Source organism: Aulonocara sp. 'chitande type north' Nkhata Bay, linkage group LG13 (genome assembly GCF_057382095.1).
Source record: "Aulonocara sp. 'chitande type north' Nkhata Bay isolate Kocher_YH1m ecotype deep benthic linkage group LG13, A_spYH_male_GT1.1, whole genome shotgun sequence".
Classification (NCBI taxonomy): Eukaryota; Metazoa; Chordata; class Actinopteri; order Cichliformes; family Cichlidae; genus Aulonocara; species Aulonocara sp. 'chitande type north' Nkhata Bay.
In genome coordinates this window covers 18,807,102-18,826,894 of record NC_141356.1, presented here as the reverse complement: position 1 = coordinate 18,826,894, position 19,793 = coordinate 18,807,102, and the positions used below count along the sequence as shown (strand labels likewise).

The 19,793-nt window shown below is 38.7% G+C and overlaps 2 protein-coding genes across 3 annotated transcripts; one reads left to right on the top strand and one right to left on the bottom strand.

Annotated features, from left to right (window-relative positions):
* Nucleotides 1–584: 584 nt before the first annotated feature.
* On the bottom strand, nucleotides 585–7,212 carry mtrf1l (mitochondrial translational release factor 1-like). Of its 2 annotated transcripts, XM_086258975.1 has the most exons (9): nucleotides 6,663–7,212; nucleotides 5,811–6,041; nucleotides 5,618–5,697; nucleotides 5,340–5,444; nucleotides 4,870–4,948; nucleotides 3,609–3,772; nucleotides 3,306–3,423; nucleotides 2,791–2,927; nucleotides 585–2,562 (listed from the first exon to the last, which is right to left on the bottom strand). In XM_086258975.1, coding segments are annotated over exons 1-9 (1,128 nt in total). In that variant the 5' UTR covers nucleotides 6,664–7,212; the 3' UTR covers nucleotides 585–2,349. The 2 variants fall into 2 exon arrangements, with proteins under 2 accessions (XP_086115101.1, XP_086115100.1); XM_086258974.1 differs by having other exon boundaries at nucleotides 5,811–7,212.
* A 3,841-nt stretch (nucleotides 7,213–11,053) lies between these two features.
* Nucleotides 11,054–14,310, top strand: fbxo5 (F-box protein 5). Its single transcript, XM_086258074.1, has 6 exons — nucleotides 11,054–11,289; nucleotides 11,823–12,394; nucleotides 12,486–12,656; nucleotides 12,816–12,906; nucleotides 13,262–13,483; nucleotides 13,648–14,310. Exons 2-6 carry the CDS (start codon nucleotides 11,838–11,840, stop codon nucleotides 13,891–13,893), a joined length of 1,287 nt encoding a protein of 428 aa, XP_086114200.1. The 5' UTR covers nucleotides 11,054–11,289; nucleotides 11,823–11,837; the 3' UTR covers nucleotides 13,894–14,310.
* The last annotated feature ends 5,483 nt before the right edge of the window (nucleotides 14,311–19,793 follow it).

The window sequence follows — 19,793 nt, the reverse complement described above, 5'->3', positions numbered from 1 at the left end:
CCGTGGAGACTGCTGCCTGCAACATCCTCCAGCATGACCGGTTTGGCAGTGGGTCAGTAATGGTGTGGGGTGGCATTTCTTTCGGGGCTGCACAGCCACATGTGCTTGCCAGAGGTAGCCTGACTGCCATTAGGTACCGAGATGAGATCCTCAGACCCCTTGTGAGACCATATGCTGATGCGGTTGGCCCTGGATTCCTCCTAATGCAAGACAATGCTAGACCTCATATTGCTGGAGTTTATCAGCAGTTCCTGCAAGATTCACCAGACCTGAAATCCAATTGAGCACATCTGGAACATCTTGTCTCGCTCAATCAGCCTGTAGTGTGTTTTTCCACTTTAATTTTGAGTGTGACTCCAAATCCAGATCTTCATGGTTGCTAAATTTGATTTCTATTAATAATTTTTGTGTAATGTTATTTTCAGTACATTCATCTATGTAAAAAACAAAGTATTTAATAAGAATATTTCATTCATTCAGATCTGGGATGTCTTATTTTTGTGTTCCCTGTATTTTCTTTTTGAGCAGTGTATCTTCTAAATAAACAAAGTAGAGTTTACACTATTTAATACAGAAAGTGCAAATGTGGTTTAGGGTGGTTCTTTTAATGTATTTTCCATCCATATAAAAATAAAGCACAATACCCCATATCTTAAAAACAAAGAGAGACAGAGAGAGAACAGTAATTAGGTCATTTTGGTTGAATTAGAGCAAGATCCCACAAGAAACAGGGTAACTCAAAGACTTAAAAATAAATAAATAAAATTAGGTTGCTAAGGGGGTCCACTGGAAATTTAAATTCAGAATATCTGATCAGATTCAGTTCAACAAGAATGGTATATACCGGTACAGTTCTTAACAAATGTATTATACTACCATTCAATCTAAAGTTTATGCCACAGCTGCCTTAAATTACCAGTATTGGTAGTTACCAAAATAATTTTATGTGCTTCTGTAATGGTTAATTCACCAGTATGTGCAAGCTCTTTAATCAAAATTGTATTTTTAATGCTAAAATCTAATTATTGTTCTGGTCCACGAATCTACTATTTTTTCTGTTTTTTTGTAAAACAGTAAAGCATGTTATTTTTTTATTAAGATGCCAAATTAAAGTAATCCACTTGCATTCCTGAGCAGAAAAATTAGTTATGCTTGATTCATTTGTAACCAGTGAGTGACCTCAAATTGAGGTATACAAACGTGAATTCAGTTTGCTATTTAAATAATAAATAAAAATATAACTTTTAAACAAGTTTTTAAAAGATTTCTAAAATATTCGTGTTTCCTTGGTTTTAGGACAGATGGTCTGATAAATTTATTAAGCACTGTAAATCACTGGGCTTGATTTTCAGACTTTTTTTTTCCCACCCCCATGCTCCAATATAGATGACAGTATATGATTAATAGCACTGTGCAAGAGATTAAATAGCATGTTGTACTGAATAACTGTTTTGCATTTTGGTGGAACAAGTTTTTAAAGTTTTTACTGAAGTGTTTCCATAGTCTAGTGGTTAACATGTTTGCCTAAAAACATCCCTAGTTTGAGACCAGAGGTTATAACCCTGAATAAACAGGAGGGTTGTAGAAAGGCATCTGGTGTCACATCTGTGCCAAATCAAATATATAGATCCATCTGCTGTGATGACCTCTTGGGTAGTAAGGAAGCAGAGAAAATTTATAATCCTGCTTAAGCAGTATGAACATTTAACATAAAAAAATCACCTAAAGTTTTTTTCAGCTCCTCCCTTGGTCACAGTGAGTCACCACAGTGAGTGGGTAGCTTCACATGTGTGATTCGGTGATTTGGCTTATTGGGGTTGGGTAATAGATCAGGAGAGGCTAGGGCCACTTTGCCCTCCATCTCAACACACCCCCTGCAGAAAAGCTCAGACTTTCCTGGCAGCAGATTCCTGCCTTGTCCTGTCCAGTTAATACTTGTTACACATCTGGCAGCATTTTTTGAAGGCTGCCCAGCATGAGACAATCACTGGAGAATCCATCTGCTATTATAATGAAAACAGATGAAGAATCTGCTGTGTTCATTTTCATTTCTGTTGCATGAAACGTGTTAGAATCAAATTTTTGAATTTCTCTTTCTTCAACTCACGAGTTACCAAAACATACGACTTTGTGATCACTGTGCAGCTCATACATTTTATTTACCACTTTTTTTTGTTTGTTGTGACGCTGCTTATCACCTTCAGATACGCATCTCGTATCAGGCACTGCTGAGATTTGTGCCCACTTTCAATGCATCATCTTCTTCTTCCCCACACAGTTTTTACAGTCTAGGAATGACCAGCATTACATTACTATTTGAAATAAATGCACATTCTGTAAGAGACAAAGTCATGAGCTGTCCTGACTGTTTTCTCCCAGCAGTTCCATGAGAATCTCCTGGTTGGAAAACTCCTTAAGTGAAGAGTTCATTTCATCCAGAAGATCCTCTCCCAGCAGGAAGCTTTTTAAATCGTGCAGAGTCAAGCTGATCCGGTGGTCTGTTATGCGATCTTGGGAAAAGTTGTAGGTCCGAATCTTCTCTGATCGTCCTTTAGTGCCGATCTGGAGGACAAGGAAGAGGAGAAGCACTGAATTTAGCAATGTTTGTTACTTCTAGCAACAAAACCACTAATATCTTACCTGTGTTTTCATTATATTTTCACACCAGTCAAATTCAACATCATGTCAGAGTTTTAGAGACAAAGCATCACATCTGTACTTTATGTTGTATTTTATGGTTTCCACCTGTGGTTTACATTTAACTGTCCTTTGTATCTCACTGTGTCCCACCTGTATTTTCCGCTGGTTGTAGCGTTTGCTGGTCTCCTCTTCCAGCTTCATGCTGTACAGTTTTGCTCTCAGGGACTTCATGGCTTTCTCCCTGTTCTTCAGTTGGGATCGCTCCTGCTGGCATTCCGCGACCACACCTGCCCAACAAACACACAATAAAGATCTACTTTACTGCATTTATCCATCCTTACATTTTCTTCCCCTTATCTAATTCAGGGTCGTGGGGGATCTGGAGGCTATCTACTGGATAAGATACAGGGTACAGCCTGGATAGGTTGCCAGTCTGTCGCAGTGCTAATACATATGCACAAACAACCATTCACGCTCACTATCACACCTACAGTCAGCTTACAATCACCAATTAACCTAGCTCTTTTCAACCACTTTAAACAGCACTGTCATCTCCTTTCATTAATAATCTATGAAAAACAGTCCATTTTCCCCATTAGTGGAAAGAATAAAAGATGCCCGAAACTTGTTTGCCATGTATTGCATTCAGTTTGTACAGTTTTTACCTGTAGGAAGATGAACTATCCTGACAGCGCTGTCTGTGGTGTTGACATGTTGACCTCCAGCTCCACTCGCCCTCTTAGTGTCTATCCTGAGATCCTTTGGGTTTATTGTGAAAGAGATCTGACAAGAACACACACAAACACTACAAATTACACATACTACATATATTTAGATAAGCAGCAGCTAAACAGAACAAAACACTCTGGAAACTTTGTAAGTTTATTGAGGATTCATTTAAGCAAACTGAGCTGTTTTAACAGCATCCTTGTTATTTGGATACATCCATCTATCGTGTGCAGCTGTACCTCAGTGGGCTGGGGCAGCACAGCCACAGTCATGGTGCTGGTGTGCATCCGGCCCTGTTTTTCAGTCTTGGGAACCCTCTGAACGCGATGAACTCCTGCCTCAAACTTCATCCTTTTGTAGCTCTGAGGGCCGCTGATACTAGCTGAGGCGTGACGTAGTCCACCTGTTCATATGTGAGCAGTGAAAAAAATGTGAATTCAGTTTTTTATTTGGCAAATAATTAACATAGATTAACATAAATAAATTTAATATTTGTGTATTCTTATTTTTGGGGTTTTGTTTTTGTTTTTTTACAATAGGTGGTCTAAGGAATTTGTTAAGCACTGTAGCATAAAAAAAGCTGATTTCCCTGATGTTGTTTTATTATAACAACCGCTAAAATGTCACTACTCTAATACAAAAACAGATGGAAAAAATTAGGTATGAATTGAGTCTTTTAATGTGACCATGAATAAAGTATTTGTTTTGGTGCATGTTTTTAGATTACAAGTTTAAAAATGAACCTTTGCCCACTGTTTACTGGCACTATTTGAATCCATGCTGCCAAACATTCAGCATTTCTGTGACACAAGGGCTCCCTCTTGTGCTTGATATAAGTTATTACAATTTTACCAAATCAAAGCTTCAGGCCTTTGCTGTTTTTTGTAAACACATATTTTACGAATCTACTTTTTCTTCTTTTTTTAATTAGACATCACCTCATAACCTAAATTTCAGTCACTAGCTCAAAAATTGCCAAACACTGTCTTTTCCATGTGGAAAGGACACATAAAATTGAGTTCACTCTGATTCTGATACTAAACGAGAAAATCCGTAAAAGCGTAAGAGTGACCACGTGACTGAGACCACCGAAAACTAATCAAGAATAATTCTTGATTAGTTTTGATTCTTCTCTCAAATTTGTTAAACAAGCATTTCTGTTTTCTGTGAAGTTTTCTTAGTGCATGGCATTATTTTTGTTTGTGCTTTCTTTTGTCTTTTAGGATTATTACTTTGCTATGAGTAAATATAGTAATTCGAAATTTGGCTTCTGTAAACTACATGATTTCATATATATGATGCTGAGCTTGTGTCTTTAACTGAACAGATCTATTTTAATTTCTTTCCTTCATTTGGAAATCCAATAAATAAATTAAGGGAATCTATTTTTTTTTAAAAAAACAACTGTAATGATAGTTTTCTTAAAAGATGTAACAATGATATGATGGCAAAAATACATTTGTGGAAGATTTTGTAATAGAAATGTATGTGTCGACTGACCTAGCTCACTGGTTGTGTGCTCCAGGATGTCAAAGGACCAGCTGTGGTGATGAGCAAAGCCCTGGTACATGTCAAACACCTTAAGGGGAGAGGAAGTTGGCATGTAAATACAGAAAAAAAACCTTTCGCTTAATTCTTTATTTTTTTTATTCTTTCTTTATTCTTTATTGCAGATGGCAATTGTGTCTGTGAGCATCCCGTTTTTGGCCTGCTGCAATAGCAATATTAAGATAAGATAAGATAAGATAAGATAAGATAAGATAAGATAAGATAAGATAAGATAACCTTTATTAGTCCCACACGTGGGAAATTTGTTTTGTCACAGCAGGAAGTGGACAGTGCAAAAGTTATGAGGCAAAAATTAGAATACAATAAGAATAAATACAGTACACAACTGTACAGAATAGAATAAAAATATTAAATAAAAATATTCAATTTAAAATAACTAATACACATATGTACTTCCTGACCTCAGCAGTGAACAGCATGGCTTCTTGACCACCAACGCCAGCGGTGACCTCCAGGACGAGGTCACTCAGATCAGTCTCCTCCTCTGGAATCAATAGATCCAGAATCTGATTTGATGATGCATGTTGATTAACAAGAGAAATGTGATAATGTGTCAGCTGTGCGACAAGTATAACAACACTGAAAATGCCAAGAGAAACGCTGTCAGCGCGCTCAATAAGATTTACCAACAGCTCGGTTGAGACCTTGATATCACAAAGTGAAAAAATCAAGTTTCTACCTTTTGTCTAAGAGTTTGAATATCTTCCAAACAGCCTGCTCTCTCCACTTCTGCCAGTTCCCGCAAAGATGGGTCTTCATCTTTGAGGAAAAACAGACACAAATACAATTTTTACCATAATCTGAGAGTGATTCTACTCTCACAAAGTGAGAGCCAACTGTGGCTTATTAATTAGAGATCTTTCTCCACAAACCTTTCAGAAGCGTCTCAGTCTCTGTAATCTCTTTTTGCTTGGTGTCCAGCTCTCTGATGGTCTGGATAAGAGGAGCCAGAAGGGACACTTTGGTCCTCTTGGCCTTCAGTTCATCCTCACTGCACTGCTCCTCTCCCAAATTACCACTGATGGCTTGTAAACATTCGCTGTACTGTGCCTCAGTCTTCCTCAGGTGCTCCTGCAGAGACTTCCTGGCAAAAATCTCATCCACTGACAGCAACTTCACCATCAGTGGTGTGCTGGTGTAAAGAGTTCTTTTAGCTCGATTTTCAACACTTTGGTTTAAGACATATGGTGGTTTTTGAAAGTGAGGTATCCATAGGTTATAGGCAGACTCTTTTACTCTGGGCAGAAGGTTTACAAGTCTTCTGTAAGCCATTTTACATGTAGATGTGGCTGAAATATTCACTGCGTAGTAAACAGACTTGATTTTTGCCGGTCTCTAGTCCATTTAGCCAAATCTCATTCAAAAATACAAAAGTTGGTATTTATTTATGTTTTAACACAAATAAATTACTCCCAGATACTAGGGACCATTTTTGACCCGAGCACAACACAAGGGTTACGATACAGCCTATATAGTGAAGAAAAATTCTTCAACTTGGCGTAAATATAACACGGTAGTGATAATTTTACTTTTTTAAAATTTTGTAACAGGTTCAAGTCAGTGGTGAGCAGCTATAATGCGGAATACTACAACCAACAACAGATTATTCTTTTGGATTTAGAAAATCTTTGACAAAACATGGCTGATGGGCGGGGTTTTTACTATTAAGCCTGAACTAATCTACAAAAACATGATATGAATATCTGAGGAGGTAAACAACTCACTGTAGGTTCCCTGCTAGCTCAACGTGATCATGAAATCAAATGTCAAGCTGCCGAATGCTTTACTCCATTTTTCCAGTTAGCGGTGTCTATATCGGAACAGGCTCCAGTCATTAATTCTTTAAACATTGTCTAGAAACGTCCTATTAACATCATTTACAAACAGCTTGCGTCGTTACCACCTTGCTAAAGGGCGCAGACATATTGAACATTTTCTTCTTTTTTTCATATTTCTTGCGGTTGGGAAACAGCTTTACAGTTCACTGCTGCCACCTCCTGGATGGTGCTGTGTACTGCACCTGGCCACAATGAGAAACTAAAGAATGGGTTACCACACATGGGTCCGTTCTTCGTACCTCGCTTACTACATCCAAGATCAAATCATCGCTATTCCGGTTCTCCGAACACACCTGTTGTTGACGATTAGTATAGCTGGATGAAGTAATGTGAGATCACTGGGTGGCTTAACAGGGGCTACGCATCGATAGTAGAAACATTGATCGGCAACCCTTTGATTGGTCGGCGAAAATGTCGAAGGAGCGCGCTCTGTATTTTTCGGCAGCAGAGCAAGAACTCTTGATTGAGGGATTTCAGGAGTTTCAGAGTTTAATTGACAGAAGCCAGGCTGCCATATCGCGCCATCGGCCCCTCTGGCCAACACCAGTAGGCGGTAGGGTAAATTTATTATATTATATTACATTATATCATATTATATTATATTACATTATATCCTCTTTCACATTAGAGCCACAACAGGACCCACTAGAACATGGGAACAAGTAAAAGTGAAATATAAGAATATCCTACAGAATGGTAATATTTATCACTTATATTGCTTTTATTCTCTAAGAAAGAGACCCTGAAATAATCTGTTTGTTTGTTTATAACAGCAACCAAGAAAAGGGCAGAGCAAAAAAAGACAGGTGGTGGTCCTGCACCCCCTCGTCAACAAGTTGGTTAAGTAAATAATACCCTCACGGGAAAATCGATATCTCTCTATGAGCACACTGTCGCGCTGAGCTAAAGGATCCTGTCTATCCCGCAATATACGCTGAGTTCTGAAAACTCTCCTTATCAATCTTGCACCTTCCGCAATGGGTGGCTCGCGTATACGGACAGGACATGGCTGCGACAGACTTCCCAAATCCACCTTCGCTTTTATAGCCGTGGTCTCTCATCTTGATTACACGAAGTAATTTACTATTACTACTCTACAATATGAATTACATCGGAAATAATCAAATACATGAAATAGAATGATTAATAGTACATTTCCCTTTTTTTAGGAAATGACCTGTATGTATCTGTATGGAATCAATAAAAGGATCAAGTACTGCATTAACTTTAGTTACATTGATAATATTTATTTATGGTAAAACAGTGGTAAAATATCGCTGTTGCTTTCGGACATACCTGAGTGGCCGCGATCTAATCTTGTTTACATAAAGTAAGCCTGCTCCCGAGCAGGTTTACGCTTACGGATCTGTTGCTATGACAGCAAGTCCCGGATGAGCTTCGGAGAACCGAACGATCCAAGATCACGCGAAATCGTCAACAATCAAATCCAGCTAACTTACTTAGCGAGGTACGAAGAACGGAGGCTTCCAGCTTCAGTTTGACTGTAATTTCATATTTACTTCTAATTTCTGACTACCAATTTGTTAACTTGGAAGAGATAGTCTAATTGAAATTAGACTACATACTGATGTTTTTGTTTTTTATGGTATAATTTATCATATATTCTCAAACCGGCATGAAAGTTGAATAAAAATGGCATTTTCTTCATATTTGTGACTAAGAATTTCATGTCATTCAACATGTTTATTACCCATTTCTGAAGGATATAACTATTTACCCTTCAGAAACTGTCACAACTGAAGAAGCCTCTCAGATGAGAGGTGAACCGTCTTCATATAACTTATAGAAGTCCAATTTGTTTCTTTCCAATCTCCCTAGACTTCTAAAAAAAGAATTTAAGATGGAATGACCCCCATGTTATTCTTTGACCAAACTTATTGAAACTAACCTTAGATATGAGCACACCTTCTTCTTTGAGCTAATGATATAAATGAATACTAAATTCAGTAAGCTTCCCATCCTTGATGAACTTGTCAACAAAATCCACACTGTAAATGCTACTTGAACAGACAAGGAAAAGACAAATATCAGATATACTGTCATAAATTATATTTTAGAAATACATTTGAATGAATTTAGCCTATTGGATGTGCAAATGTGTAATGTTAATAAATCCCTGACCCCCAAGATAAACATATCCTTCCATATATAATTATACTAATCAGTCTTGCACAATCTTGCTGCTACTAATTAACAAGGCTGCTTTGTTTTTAATTAACTGTGGGGTGGGGGGTTTCGAGTGGCCTCTCATGGCATTTGGAGTCAATGATATTGCATGTGAATTGTAGACCCCCCACTGCTTGGGCATGGTGTGAATCATTAGGATTAATTAACAGGCCACTTGAATATATCGCTGAAACCCATATTATACTGGAAGTAATTGGCAATCAAGAGGATGAGCAGGGACCATATGTGGTCTGGGGTGCAGGTATTTCACTGTGTTCTGTCTTAAATCTGGAAACAATAATTCATTGGCACACATGCATGAACAAAACTCTCTAATATCAGCATCAACACATCAATACAAACACATAATTTTGCTTGGTACATACTTTGCATACTTTACTGCTTGCTCTGGCCCACAGTAGATTGTTCAGCGCTCAAAATAGACACCAGGAAAAATAGCACACAGTTTCCCCACTTTAAACTGTTAAAGTTTAAAGTCGTATACAACAGACTGTTAAATAACATTATTGCATATACACCTTTAGCTTGCAGAAACTGTAAGCTAAATAGCAAAGAATGGCCTTTGTGGCTTTTACAAAAACGATTTGGTCACCTGAGCATTTTATTGACTTTAAGCTGCTTTGAAATGTATCTGGGACAGCTTTCAACCAGAACGACTAAACTTGTAAATTAGAGTTTGACAACAGGATCAAGAGACTAAACTTATCAGGGTGGACTCCAGTATGCAAAATGAGCCGTCACATACATCTTCAGTGACCCTCTCTCATGTTTTCTCCCAGTTGATCAACAATTCCCATTTCACTGTCCTGTAAATATTAAATTATACAGAGATCCTGATTATGTTTTTTATGACTTAAATAACAGAAAAGTGTTAGAGAAAAAAGCTGAGACAGTGTCTGGAAATAAACCTACATTACATCCCCCAGCTTCCCCCACTGGTTTCAGTGAAAGAGCTACTTAACACATTCCAGGCAGGGTGTGAACTTAACCATCCTGTACATTATCTGCATTGTAGAGCTTTTGTTTGTCAAGCAGTGGGAATCATGGCAGGAAAGAGTCTCTTATTCATGTTTTCCATGTAAGAACAGGCTCAATAAAACCCAGTGATGAAAATTGTTGTTTAAATGTTTAAATGTTTGAAGCATCCTGAAACGGGAGTGTTAGTTTCAGTCATAAATATTAATCAGGTACACTGATTAAACATCCGTGGGCCTTTCAAACTTTTCAGAAACCCTGCAAATAATTAATTGGTAATTGAATTTACCAGTATTTACCAAGCAATGGCTGATGTTTATCGTATGCCTAATTGGTTAAAGGTTGTGTGCTAAAGATTTTTAATAATAAATTCTATTTAAACAGTAGTATCGATTTTCACCCAAAATATCCCAATTAGTGCATGCATAATTTTATTTTTTCTAGTGTTAACAACACAGAATTATTCAATAGTAACTCTAATTTCAAGCTGCATTAAAGATTCCGAACATACCAACTTTAAAAAAAGACTTTAACCTCCTCTAAGACCCAAACTCTTTCACGGCATGCATTTTTAATTTCTCTTTGATATTTGGTCACATTGGGGCCCGATGAATGTAAAAACAAATAAGTACCAGATTTTTTTTAAACCTTATTTTTGTTTTTAAGAAAAATAAGAGCCACATACGAGGATATTCGTTTAAAACTTTGATAAAACTGTAGCAGTATAATGTCCTCGTAAGTGGATATCAGGCCCTTGTAGAGCAAAATTGAGTATTTTGGTCTAAATAACCCAAAATGTGATGTCCACATATGTGGACGCCAGGTCCTAGGAGGTTAAAAGGCTTATTTCGCCTATGAAGTGCCATATTCAAAATATAGGATTTGGAAATATTATTTTGTTTTTTGCATATTTGCGGTCTGCAAAATATGCTAAGTTCCGGAGGATGCCACGATTTTCAAATCGGCTAACGTTTAGAAACTTCTTACGTTTAAGTGCGTGAGATATATCTGTTTACATTAGCTTCAAACGCTGAATGGCGCTCAGAAAGGCCATGTTTTTTTCACGACAGTTTTGCAGTGGGAACACGTTCACTGCGCGGTGACGTCACCGAAACTGAAGCCAGCTTTCATTTGTTGACGTTTTAAAGAGACAACCTCCCCTTGTACTGTGATTGGTTTGCGCCATTTGCGCACCGATTTCAAAAGAGTGGCTGCAACTGGCGGATTTTCAGTTGAGGAGTATTTAATCTGGGAAGAGCGGGCGACAGTCGAGAAGATACTTGACCAGCTACTAGGACTCTTCTGTGGATAACGATATAACAACAGTAAGGTAAGAGGAGTTACGTACCTTTTCTAAACTTTTAAGAGTTCTCTTTAGCGGAATGTTATTCTGTTCGCGGTATGAGGAGTTTGTCATAAGTCGCTTCTTAGTTGCAAACTACTTACCATATTATCATCTAAGACCACGCAAATGTAGCTCGGTATTATAACAGGATTTTATTTAACGCCCATCACTCTCATTAATGTCCAGTTCATGTTATTTGACATACGTTTGACCAAAGACAGCATAAATGGGCGAAAACCGAGTAGCTTCACGTCATCGCTACATTTCCGCCAAATTTGCATCGCGCCAAAATCAAGACTTTGGAAAACTATCTTATTGAAAAGTTTCCAACCTTATTTCCCCTTTTAAACAACAGTGTTTATATTATAGCTTTATTCCCTGTCTAGCCACTCATAGCTTACATTTGATGTTTAATGTGGCCTGGTTAGCTTGCATTTGGGAAGCTGTGTTGCGTTCAGTCCCGTACACTCCGTAAAACCTAACCTAACACAATCTTGTTATTTCTCTCCTGTACTTAGAAATCTGCAAAGTGAATGTCTCATTCTAACGGAATCATCATGAAGTTTGCCGCGTGCGAATCTCCAAGAGCCTCTGCCGTGGAGGCCAAAGCTTCCCCAGTAAAAGAGCCCATCCCCATCAAACCTCAGTGTTCCCCTGTAAAGGTGACCACGGTGTTGTTCTCTTCCAAAAACAACACCAGTGCAATCCACGACAAGGAAAACAGCACTGGCATGGCGCATGACAGGACTCTGGAGTTTGAGGATAGTGGTTATCTCTCTCTGCAAAACAGTCAGATTGAATATCACCATGAGAACGAAGAGGATGTCCACATCCTGGGAAAGTCCACAGTAGTGTCGTCTACTGCTACAAATCAAGGAATGCCACATAATTCTCCTTCCAAATGTCAAGTAAGGAGCACCCCTATTCAACTGGAGGCAGTCTGCACTCCTGTGGTTCGTCCCCAGAGGAGAACTGCGGCATACTCGTCGTCCACCCCATCCGGCCATCACAGCGACAGCCACCTGCCTATACTGAACTTCCAGCGGGTTGTGTGTGAAGAACTTGCTAAGAGCTATGAGAAGAATAAGAGGTAAGATTTTGACATCTTGTTTGACTGGGTGTTCATCTAGATTGGTTTACGCTTGGGCAGCTATAAAATGTTGTCTTTCTATGTGTGTTAGGTACGACTGGAGCATTGTCACAAAAGTTGCAGAGAATTTTCTTTTGGATCGGGTGATTGGACGTCAGATGGGCTTGGAGTACAGCGATATCTTTCAGTCTCTGCTGGCCAGAAACATGAGATGTATCCTGACAAAGATCCTGGCCTTTCTGGAAGACTTGGACCTCATTAGGTAAGCTACAAACCTTCACTTTGTCCTATCTGGATAAATGTATTTGGCAGTAAGGAAATTTGAATTTAGGTGATATCAGAATTAATTTTTGAATCTTTGTAACTGTTAATTTTGTGCTCTTATTAATCGCATGTTACATTTCCTTTTTCAACTTCACAGTTGTAAGAAAGTGAGCAGGACTTGGAGGAAAATCATCTGTGAAGATGCAGTAGCTCTGAGGCGGTGTCAGCGAGCTGAGCAGGAACTCAGGGTGAGGAAACTCGCACAACATGACACTGATTCAGACAATGCTTTTGTGCTTCAGGCCATCAGTGTGATTCTTATCAAGTAGTTACATAGTAAGAAAGACCACAACTTACCGTACAGGTCTTCTTACAAGTTATTTAAAAGAACAGTTGCACATGTAAGGAAAACATGCAACGGGTGGTTGTTAGAGCTATAAGAAAGGATGACGCATTCACAATTCATGTCATTCTTTCTATAAGGCAACCTGAATAAGAATATTTAGTTTTGAGTCTTTATTTTGTTTTTTCTTGCAACAATATGAATAACAGTATACTGCTAAAGCTGCAAATGTTCTAATCATTTGATTAATTCATTTTTAGGAGTCAAGAAACTCTCTGAGACAGAGGGGTATTGGTTTGACAAGAGATGTGGCCGTCTCCAGGATGGTGCTGTCCTGCATGCAGACCACGGCTTCCTCAAAGACTCCATCTTCATCATCCTCCTCGTCCACCCCCAGCTGCATGACCACCAGGCGGGCTGCTTCCTCTCAGAGAGGCAGCACACCCACCTCCCGATGCTCACGCTTCAACGAGTACATCCAGGTGAGCATCGTTTTCAACAATTCACTCTGATGCAACAGAACTGAAAAACAACCTCATGGCCAAGATTAATTTTCCAAATGATGTTTTCACTGTAGGAAATGCATAAATGTTCCTTATAGCCTTGTTTTTAACAAACCTCCATGTTTCATTCTTTCTATCTCCAGGCTGCCAGCACTCTGAAGCAACACGAGTCTCTTCGTGCCTGCAAACGCTGCGGCTCACCAGCGACACATCTGAATGAGGTTCAGAAAGCTACGTGCACTCGCCTTAGTTGTCTCTTCACCTTCTGCACTCGCTGTCAGGAGTCTTTCCACGGCTCGACCCCCTGCAGAACCGTGACTCCCCGAGCCAACTTCTCTAAGACGTCACCGGGGAGCGCTCGCAGCAAGAAGAACATCAGGCGACTGTGATGGAAGCTTTGTGGAATTTTATTCAGATTTTTTTTTTATTTTTAAAGCAGCTAACCTCTGAGCCAGCAGTGTTTCCACTAGCACTGTCCAAACCTCGGACAAGAGTGGAAGTTTTTATATAAGCTCGACCTGAAAATGCAAGGCTTCACTGCACGTACTTTTCCCAAAACTTGTATACGGAAGTCAACACTGAGTGAAACACTCAAAGAAAACTGACACAATCGAACAAAAAATATATCCTGATTGTGAGAAGACGATGCCAAAAACCCCAAAATAAAGGCTTTTATTTTATTTTAAATGAAATGTATGTAAATATATTGTAATGTAACTTTTAGATAATGTAAATTGTTTAGTAGTTTTAAATAAATTTTTGATACTCAGGAAATGTGAATAAGTATTAAAGTTTATTGTATTGTACTGTACTGTATGGTATGGTATTTCCTGTAAATACATTGTTTCTTTAAAACCTTACCTTGTGTTATTCTACTTATTTTTAAAAACACAACATTTATCTCAGGGAAGCTGAGTAAAGCTTCTGCGCTCATCAGTTTAGTTTGCAATAAGAAGTGATGTGCCTTTGCCATCAGTTTAACACTGCTTTGAAGTTTGAATTCTGTATATTTAAACTGCTAAATCACAAACAATTTAAATTTTCGCAGTTTAGTTTAAATGATACTTAAGTCGGTTTTATTTATATGGTACCAATTCAGCTAAGCCTGGTTCATTACCTATAGAAGACCGTAGTGGCATTTAAATTAATGGCAAGCATGAAAGGAAAAGCTCTGCTTCATGGGAAATCCTACGGCAACATAACTAAAGGATTTAAGGTCTCCTGATCCTGCTTTTATCAAAAAGGAAAGTGAAGCGTTCACTTAAAAGTGCAGATGGTCTGTTCCCTGATCAAAACTGGGAGCTGGTTCTACGCAAGTGGTTTGATAGCTGAAGGCTCTTTCTCCTTTTCTGCTTTCTCAAACTCTGAAATGACAAACATGCAGCCTGTAAACAAAGCACCTTATTGGGTTAATACTATACAAGATTTTTTTTTTTTTAAATATGTAATACTAAATAATATGACTATTAAACTTTAATGCTTGATGACTACTTTCAGGCTGGACTGCAGAAACCTCAGAAAAACTTTGAGTATAACACCAACTACTGCATTTAAAGCTCCAAAGTATTTCTTTTTAATAATTTCCCACAGAGCCGCTGTAGTCAACATGCAGCCCCAGTGGCATCATTGGCATCAGATGTGAACAATTTCTTTTCAATTCTATCTGCCAGCTTTTATTACAGCAGAGGGCAGTGTTGCTTGCTGCCTCTCCATCTCCTGTCCACTGAAGTAATCTATAACTGCGACTATGACTTAAATGAAAAAAACCTCTCAGTGCCAAAGCTCTCTTGTGAAATATTTAAATTCTTTTAATACGACGAATTAAAGCCTGATTGTAAAAGCATTTCAAGCTGTATAAACAGCAACAAACTATGAGGAAAGGTCCGGGAAATCACATAAACAGGCAATTTTACCTAAAAGATAAAAATCCCATATACAGACACACAGACTAATTCACAAGGACAATTCAGCTTTTCTGTATTTTTTTGACCATTTGTCAACTTATGAAATTTGACTGTTATTTTGCTCTTCACATGGAAAATACAGGACATTTAAATGAACTGAAGTGATCTTGCAGTATCTTTCTGCAAGATACTGTGGATTATAGGATAACTGGTCATGTATGCTTGTACAGATTTATGTTAACACTTTAAATAAAACAGATGAATTATGGAGAGCCCATTTTACAGAGTATTAAAAGAAAAAAACACATTTAAGCCCAGAAAATGTATAATCCGGTCTCATGTTTCATGAGGTGTACCTGCAGTGTATATACCTACCATGTACATCTTCTTATACGGGTCAGTTTTGGGGAAAAAAACTAAAAAAATAGTTCACAATTCATTGTGGCAGGCTAGCATGGTGACTCATGCTTAGGACAAACATGAAAAAGTATAGTTTTCACTTCCTCTTTTGCCTTTATACTCATGAGTACAGCACTGGGCCCAGTCTTGCAAATTCAGGTCAGAGGGGAGTGTTGACATTAATCACATATTTACATAATTTTCCTCAAAATTTCATGGTCCAACATCCTTTTATTACAGTGAAGATTCAAAATAAATTATTTTTGTTCGCCAGTCTTAATCTTCTTTATCTTGCTGTACGATCATCATGTAGCCACAGTCCTGTGAAACTCAAGGCCCCACCTGGCTCCTTGATCACCTCATAAAGGAGCTGCCTTGGAGGCGCATTTCCTCCAAGCTTCAGCAAAGATGCGACTGTCATGCGACTCTCGTGTGCACATTAATCTTCAGTGGTGAATCACCACTGAAGATTAATGTGCACCTTTCTTTGCTGAAGGGATTAACATGTAGTTAGTGAGGGAGGTGGTGCTTTCAAGCATCCATACATTTTCTGCTACATGTTGTTACGCTGGGGAAGATCCTTGACTACATTTTCCTCAGCGGTGTTCCACTATAATAATTTGGGGTTGCGTGCTCATGTAGGAGTGTTACATGATGTTCAATGAGGTCTTAATAACACCACAGTGAACCTGAAGAAGCCCTTGCTGTAGCATTCTTGGGTATCTCGTGAACACCCCAGTTTTTAATGTTTTACAAAAAGATTGGAGATTCTGGACAGAAGTTTTAGAAGTGTGTTACATTTATCAAAGTTATTATATTAATAATTTTCCAATACCCATCTTAAACTCAGTTCTGCTTTTTGATAAAGTGCCTGCAAAACCTGAAGTGCCTTTTTAACGTTAGCATTTAAATGCATTTTATTTTTTATCCCTGTGAGTCTGACCTTGTGCTCTTGGAAAATCCGCTTTTAAAATAAACCCTCACAAGCATTTGAAAAGTTCCTCCTGGAATGAAAATATCTGTCTTCAGTTTCCTCTTAAAAATCTTTGCTTGCATCAGTCATCGTTTGTTTAGAAGAGTTATGAAGCCGCAAATAGCATCACTGACATTACATGATTGCCTCTGACATTTGGAGAACAGCCCATTTGTCTCTCACCTCTTTCTCTCTCTCCCTCTCTTTATCTATACCTCGCTCGCTTTTCGCTGACTTGCTGTGTGTGTGTGTGTGTGGTTTGTTGGGATGACGCATAAAAACACAAGCCAGCATTCATTTAGCTCTTGCATGGAAATGATTTCTGTTTAGCAAGATGGAGCTGTGACGTGGTTCTCAGAAAAGCCTCGGTGCACCACAGGTGTGCACTTGTCAGAGGTCACTGTGAAATAGCTGGTGTACATTTGAGGTTTACAGTTAAGTTTCTTTGATTTTGGCCTCGTAAAAAAACACATCTTATTAGAAATGGTTTCCTCTATCCAGGTGGACATGTTATGTGAGAAACCTAAGAGAAAATAAAAAAACAACATAACAGTAATCTTAACAATAGCCTCCTGAGAACCAGGAGACTTATTTGAGCTATCCTACTAAGTCCTGATGTATTAAATAGAGGACATCCGGGGTTTTCCATTGATATCGCATGTGTTTGGGTAGCCTCTTTTAGCTCCAAAGAGGAACGAAATCACAAAAAACGTTCAATGCGAAGATTCTTTTTCCCTCGGTTCTCGGGAGGATAGGCCAACGAGAGTACCTAGAAGTTTTGCATTTGCTGTCTTTCCAGTGTTTAGGACTCAACAAAATCATCCTTATTGATTTTATTAGTTACGCCTGAAGCCTGTTATTGTGTCCAAATTTAAGATGAGCCACCAGGCCCGAACGCTGTCAGTGGAGACAAAAACATTGGCGCTTTTAAATCAAAAGCAAAGGCGATTGTTGCATTTTATGACTATTTTTCTGGGTTCTTTTGGGATGTATGACTATTAATGTCAGCCAGTGATAAATGAAGTTTACAATGAACCAATAAGTGTCCATCTTATATAATGAAACAGTTTTATACTGAAAACAAACAGGTTGCTTATCTTGGCATGAAAACTGAAAACACTGGACTGACCTAATTCTTGTTTTTTGTTTAGGAACCTCACAGTTTTAATCACAGCCTGACTGATGTGTTTTATATTTGTGTAAGCATACAGAGAAAAATATAAGAAATATACTTGAGGTATTTTAAAAAAATTATCTCACCACAACTTGATCTCTAATCATTTGAGTTATGGAAGGTGCCACTCTGCAAATCGCAGACCCTAATTAAATATGTTTGCTTAACGAATGAATGAGCCAGTAATATTTATTTTTACATATTAAAATAAAACGTGTCTTCTTTTTCCAACACAGTGTGAGCCAAATGACCACAAATGACCAAATGCAAAGACAGTGATTTGGCTTGAAAGTAATTGAGGAGCCAGAGATGCGCTGATAGAGAGAAGAGCAGCAGCTGTACACCTGACATGTAAGAAAATGTCATGATGATGGAACTAAATGGACGATTTTGTAAAACGTGAGAGCTGCTGATGGAGCTGTTGCAGCGGCTGCTGATTAATCTGTGCTGTGGCCTTTTGCTCCCCCTGCAACCAAGGCTCATTTATCCCGCGGGTTTATTGATCGCCTGCCGCAGCGAGACACATCTCCAACACAATCAGACCTGATGCTGCTTATTGTAAAAGTCATTAGGCTTGGCTTCCACCTCTGTGTGTGTGTGTGCGTGCTTTACTATGTGTGTTAATAAACAGGTGTTTAGCAGACTCCATGGTTACTTAATCGCAGCGTGCAGGTTTGGACCTGAAAGCTCCTGATGACATAAAGCGTCACCGCATGGTGAAATCCATGTCTTTGTTTCTGCCGTCATCCCTCTTGCGTTTCTCCTGTCACTATTTTTGGTGTTTTACCTGCCTCTTTTGAAGTTCACTCTTTTTCTGCTTTTTTGCATAAATAGCTCATTTTAGCCCAAGGACAGAGGGTGCGGGGGTTGGTGTATGTCAAGGCAACATCCGGACCATGTGAGCTGTGTGTTTTTCAGGTTGATGATCCTGATGTGCAGTGACTTCCACAGGTCAATTGGCCATGTGTCACCAAAGTTGAACTGTAAAAGCCCTGAAATTAAGCTGTCATTCGAGCGCCTCCAGCACAGCAAGAATGAAACAGGAAGTGAATCAAGAATGGAGCACAACAAACAAACCAAGTTCACTGCTGTGCTGCAAGCAGGCTCAAATATTTTGTAACCTTAATCCATGAGAGAAAGTTTGCTATCTCCCTTTGAGAAACATCCAGCTTCATATGTTTTATACGTTTTGGTGGGAAATATTTGTCCTGTACCCTTTAAGCAGCTGTAGCTGATGTATTGAGACAATACTTTATTGTATATCTGTACTTACCAAGTCTCATGATAAACAAATGTATTTCAATGGTCAGCCAAATCACACCCAAATCATCCTTTGGGAAACAAGTGATGTACCAGATTGACCCACTGGGCACCACAGAGGCAAAATGAGCTATGGTGGCCTTTTCTAGTTTGCTTACCTACCACCCGTGATGTGGCTTGTGATTTTTTTTTAATGTTCAAATTTATTTATCATTGTGCATGTACAAAGTATAATGTGTACAGAAATAATATTGATATTATAGATAAACACACGGACCCTCCACATCAGGCAAACAGATCCCTAATAATTCAAGTCACGATTGTGCATTAGTTGTACATATTTTGGGGCTTTGAAGGTCTTGGCCACATGGGGGGCTGGTAATCCAGCCTTGAATAATAAACACAATTGTGGAACCAGTTGCTATTAGAATACATGGTGGCTTTCATATTTACACCTAAATTAAGGGATTTAGATAATCTGGCTTCAGCTGTTGTTCAGGGGTCTTGTGTGTGTGTGTGTGTGTGTGTGTGTGTGTGTGTGTGTGTGTGTGTGTGTGCACGCCTTTTTAAAAATTTGCG

Coding starts and splice junctions, on each gene's coding strand:
- mtrf1l (XM_086258974.1), bottom strand. CDS start 6,210: ATGGCTTACAGAAGACTTGTAAACCTTCTGCCCAGAGTAAAAGAGTCT. Junction 4,949..5,339: donor CCATGCTGTTCACTGCTGAG/GTCAGGAAGTAC, acceptor TCTCCCCTTAAG/GTGTTTGACATGTACCAGGG. Junction 2,928..3,305: donor GATAGTTCATCTTCCTACAG/GTAAAAACTGTA, acceptor TTTGTTGGGCAG/GTGTGGTCGCGGAATGCCAG.
- fbxo5 (XM_086258074.1), top strand. CDS start 11,838: ATGTCTCATTCTAACGGAATCATCATGAAGTTTGCCGCGTGCGAATCT. Junction 12,395..12,485: donor AGCTATGAGAAGAATAAGAG/GTAAGATTTTGA, acceptor TATGTGTGTTAG/GTACGACTGGAGCATTGTCA. Junction 13,484..13,647: donor GCTTCAACGAGTACATCCAG/GTGAGCATCGTT, acceptor TTCTATCTCCAG/GCTGCCAGCACTCTGAAGCA.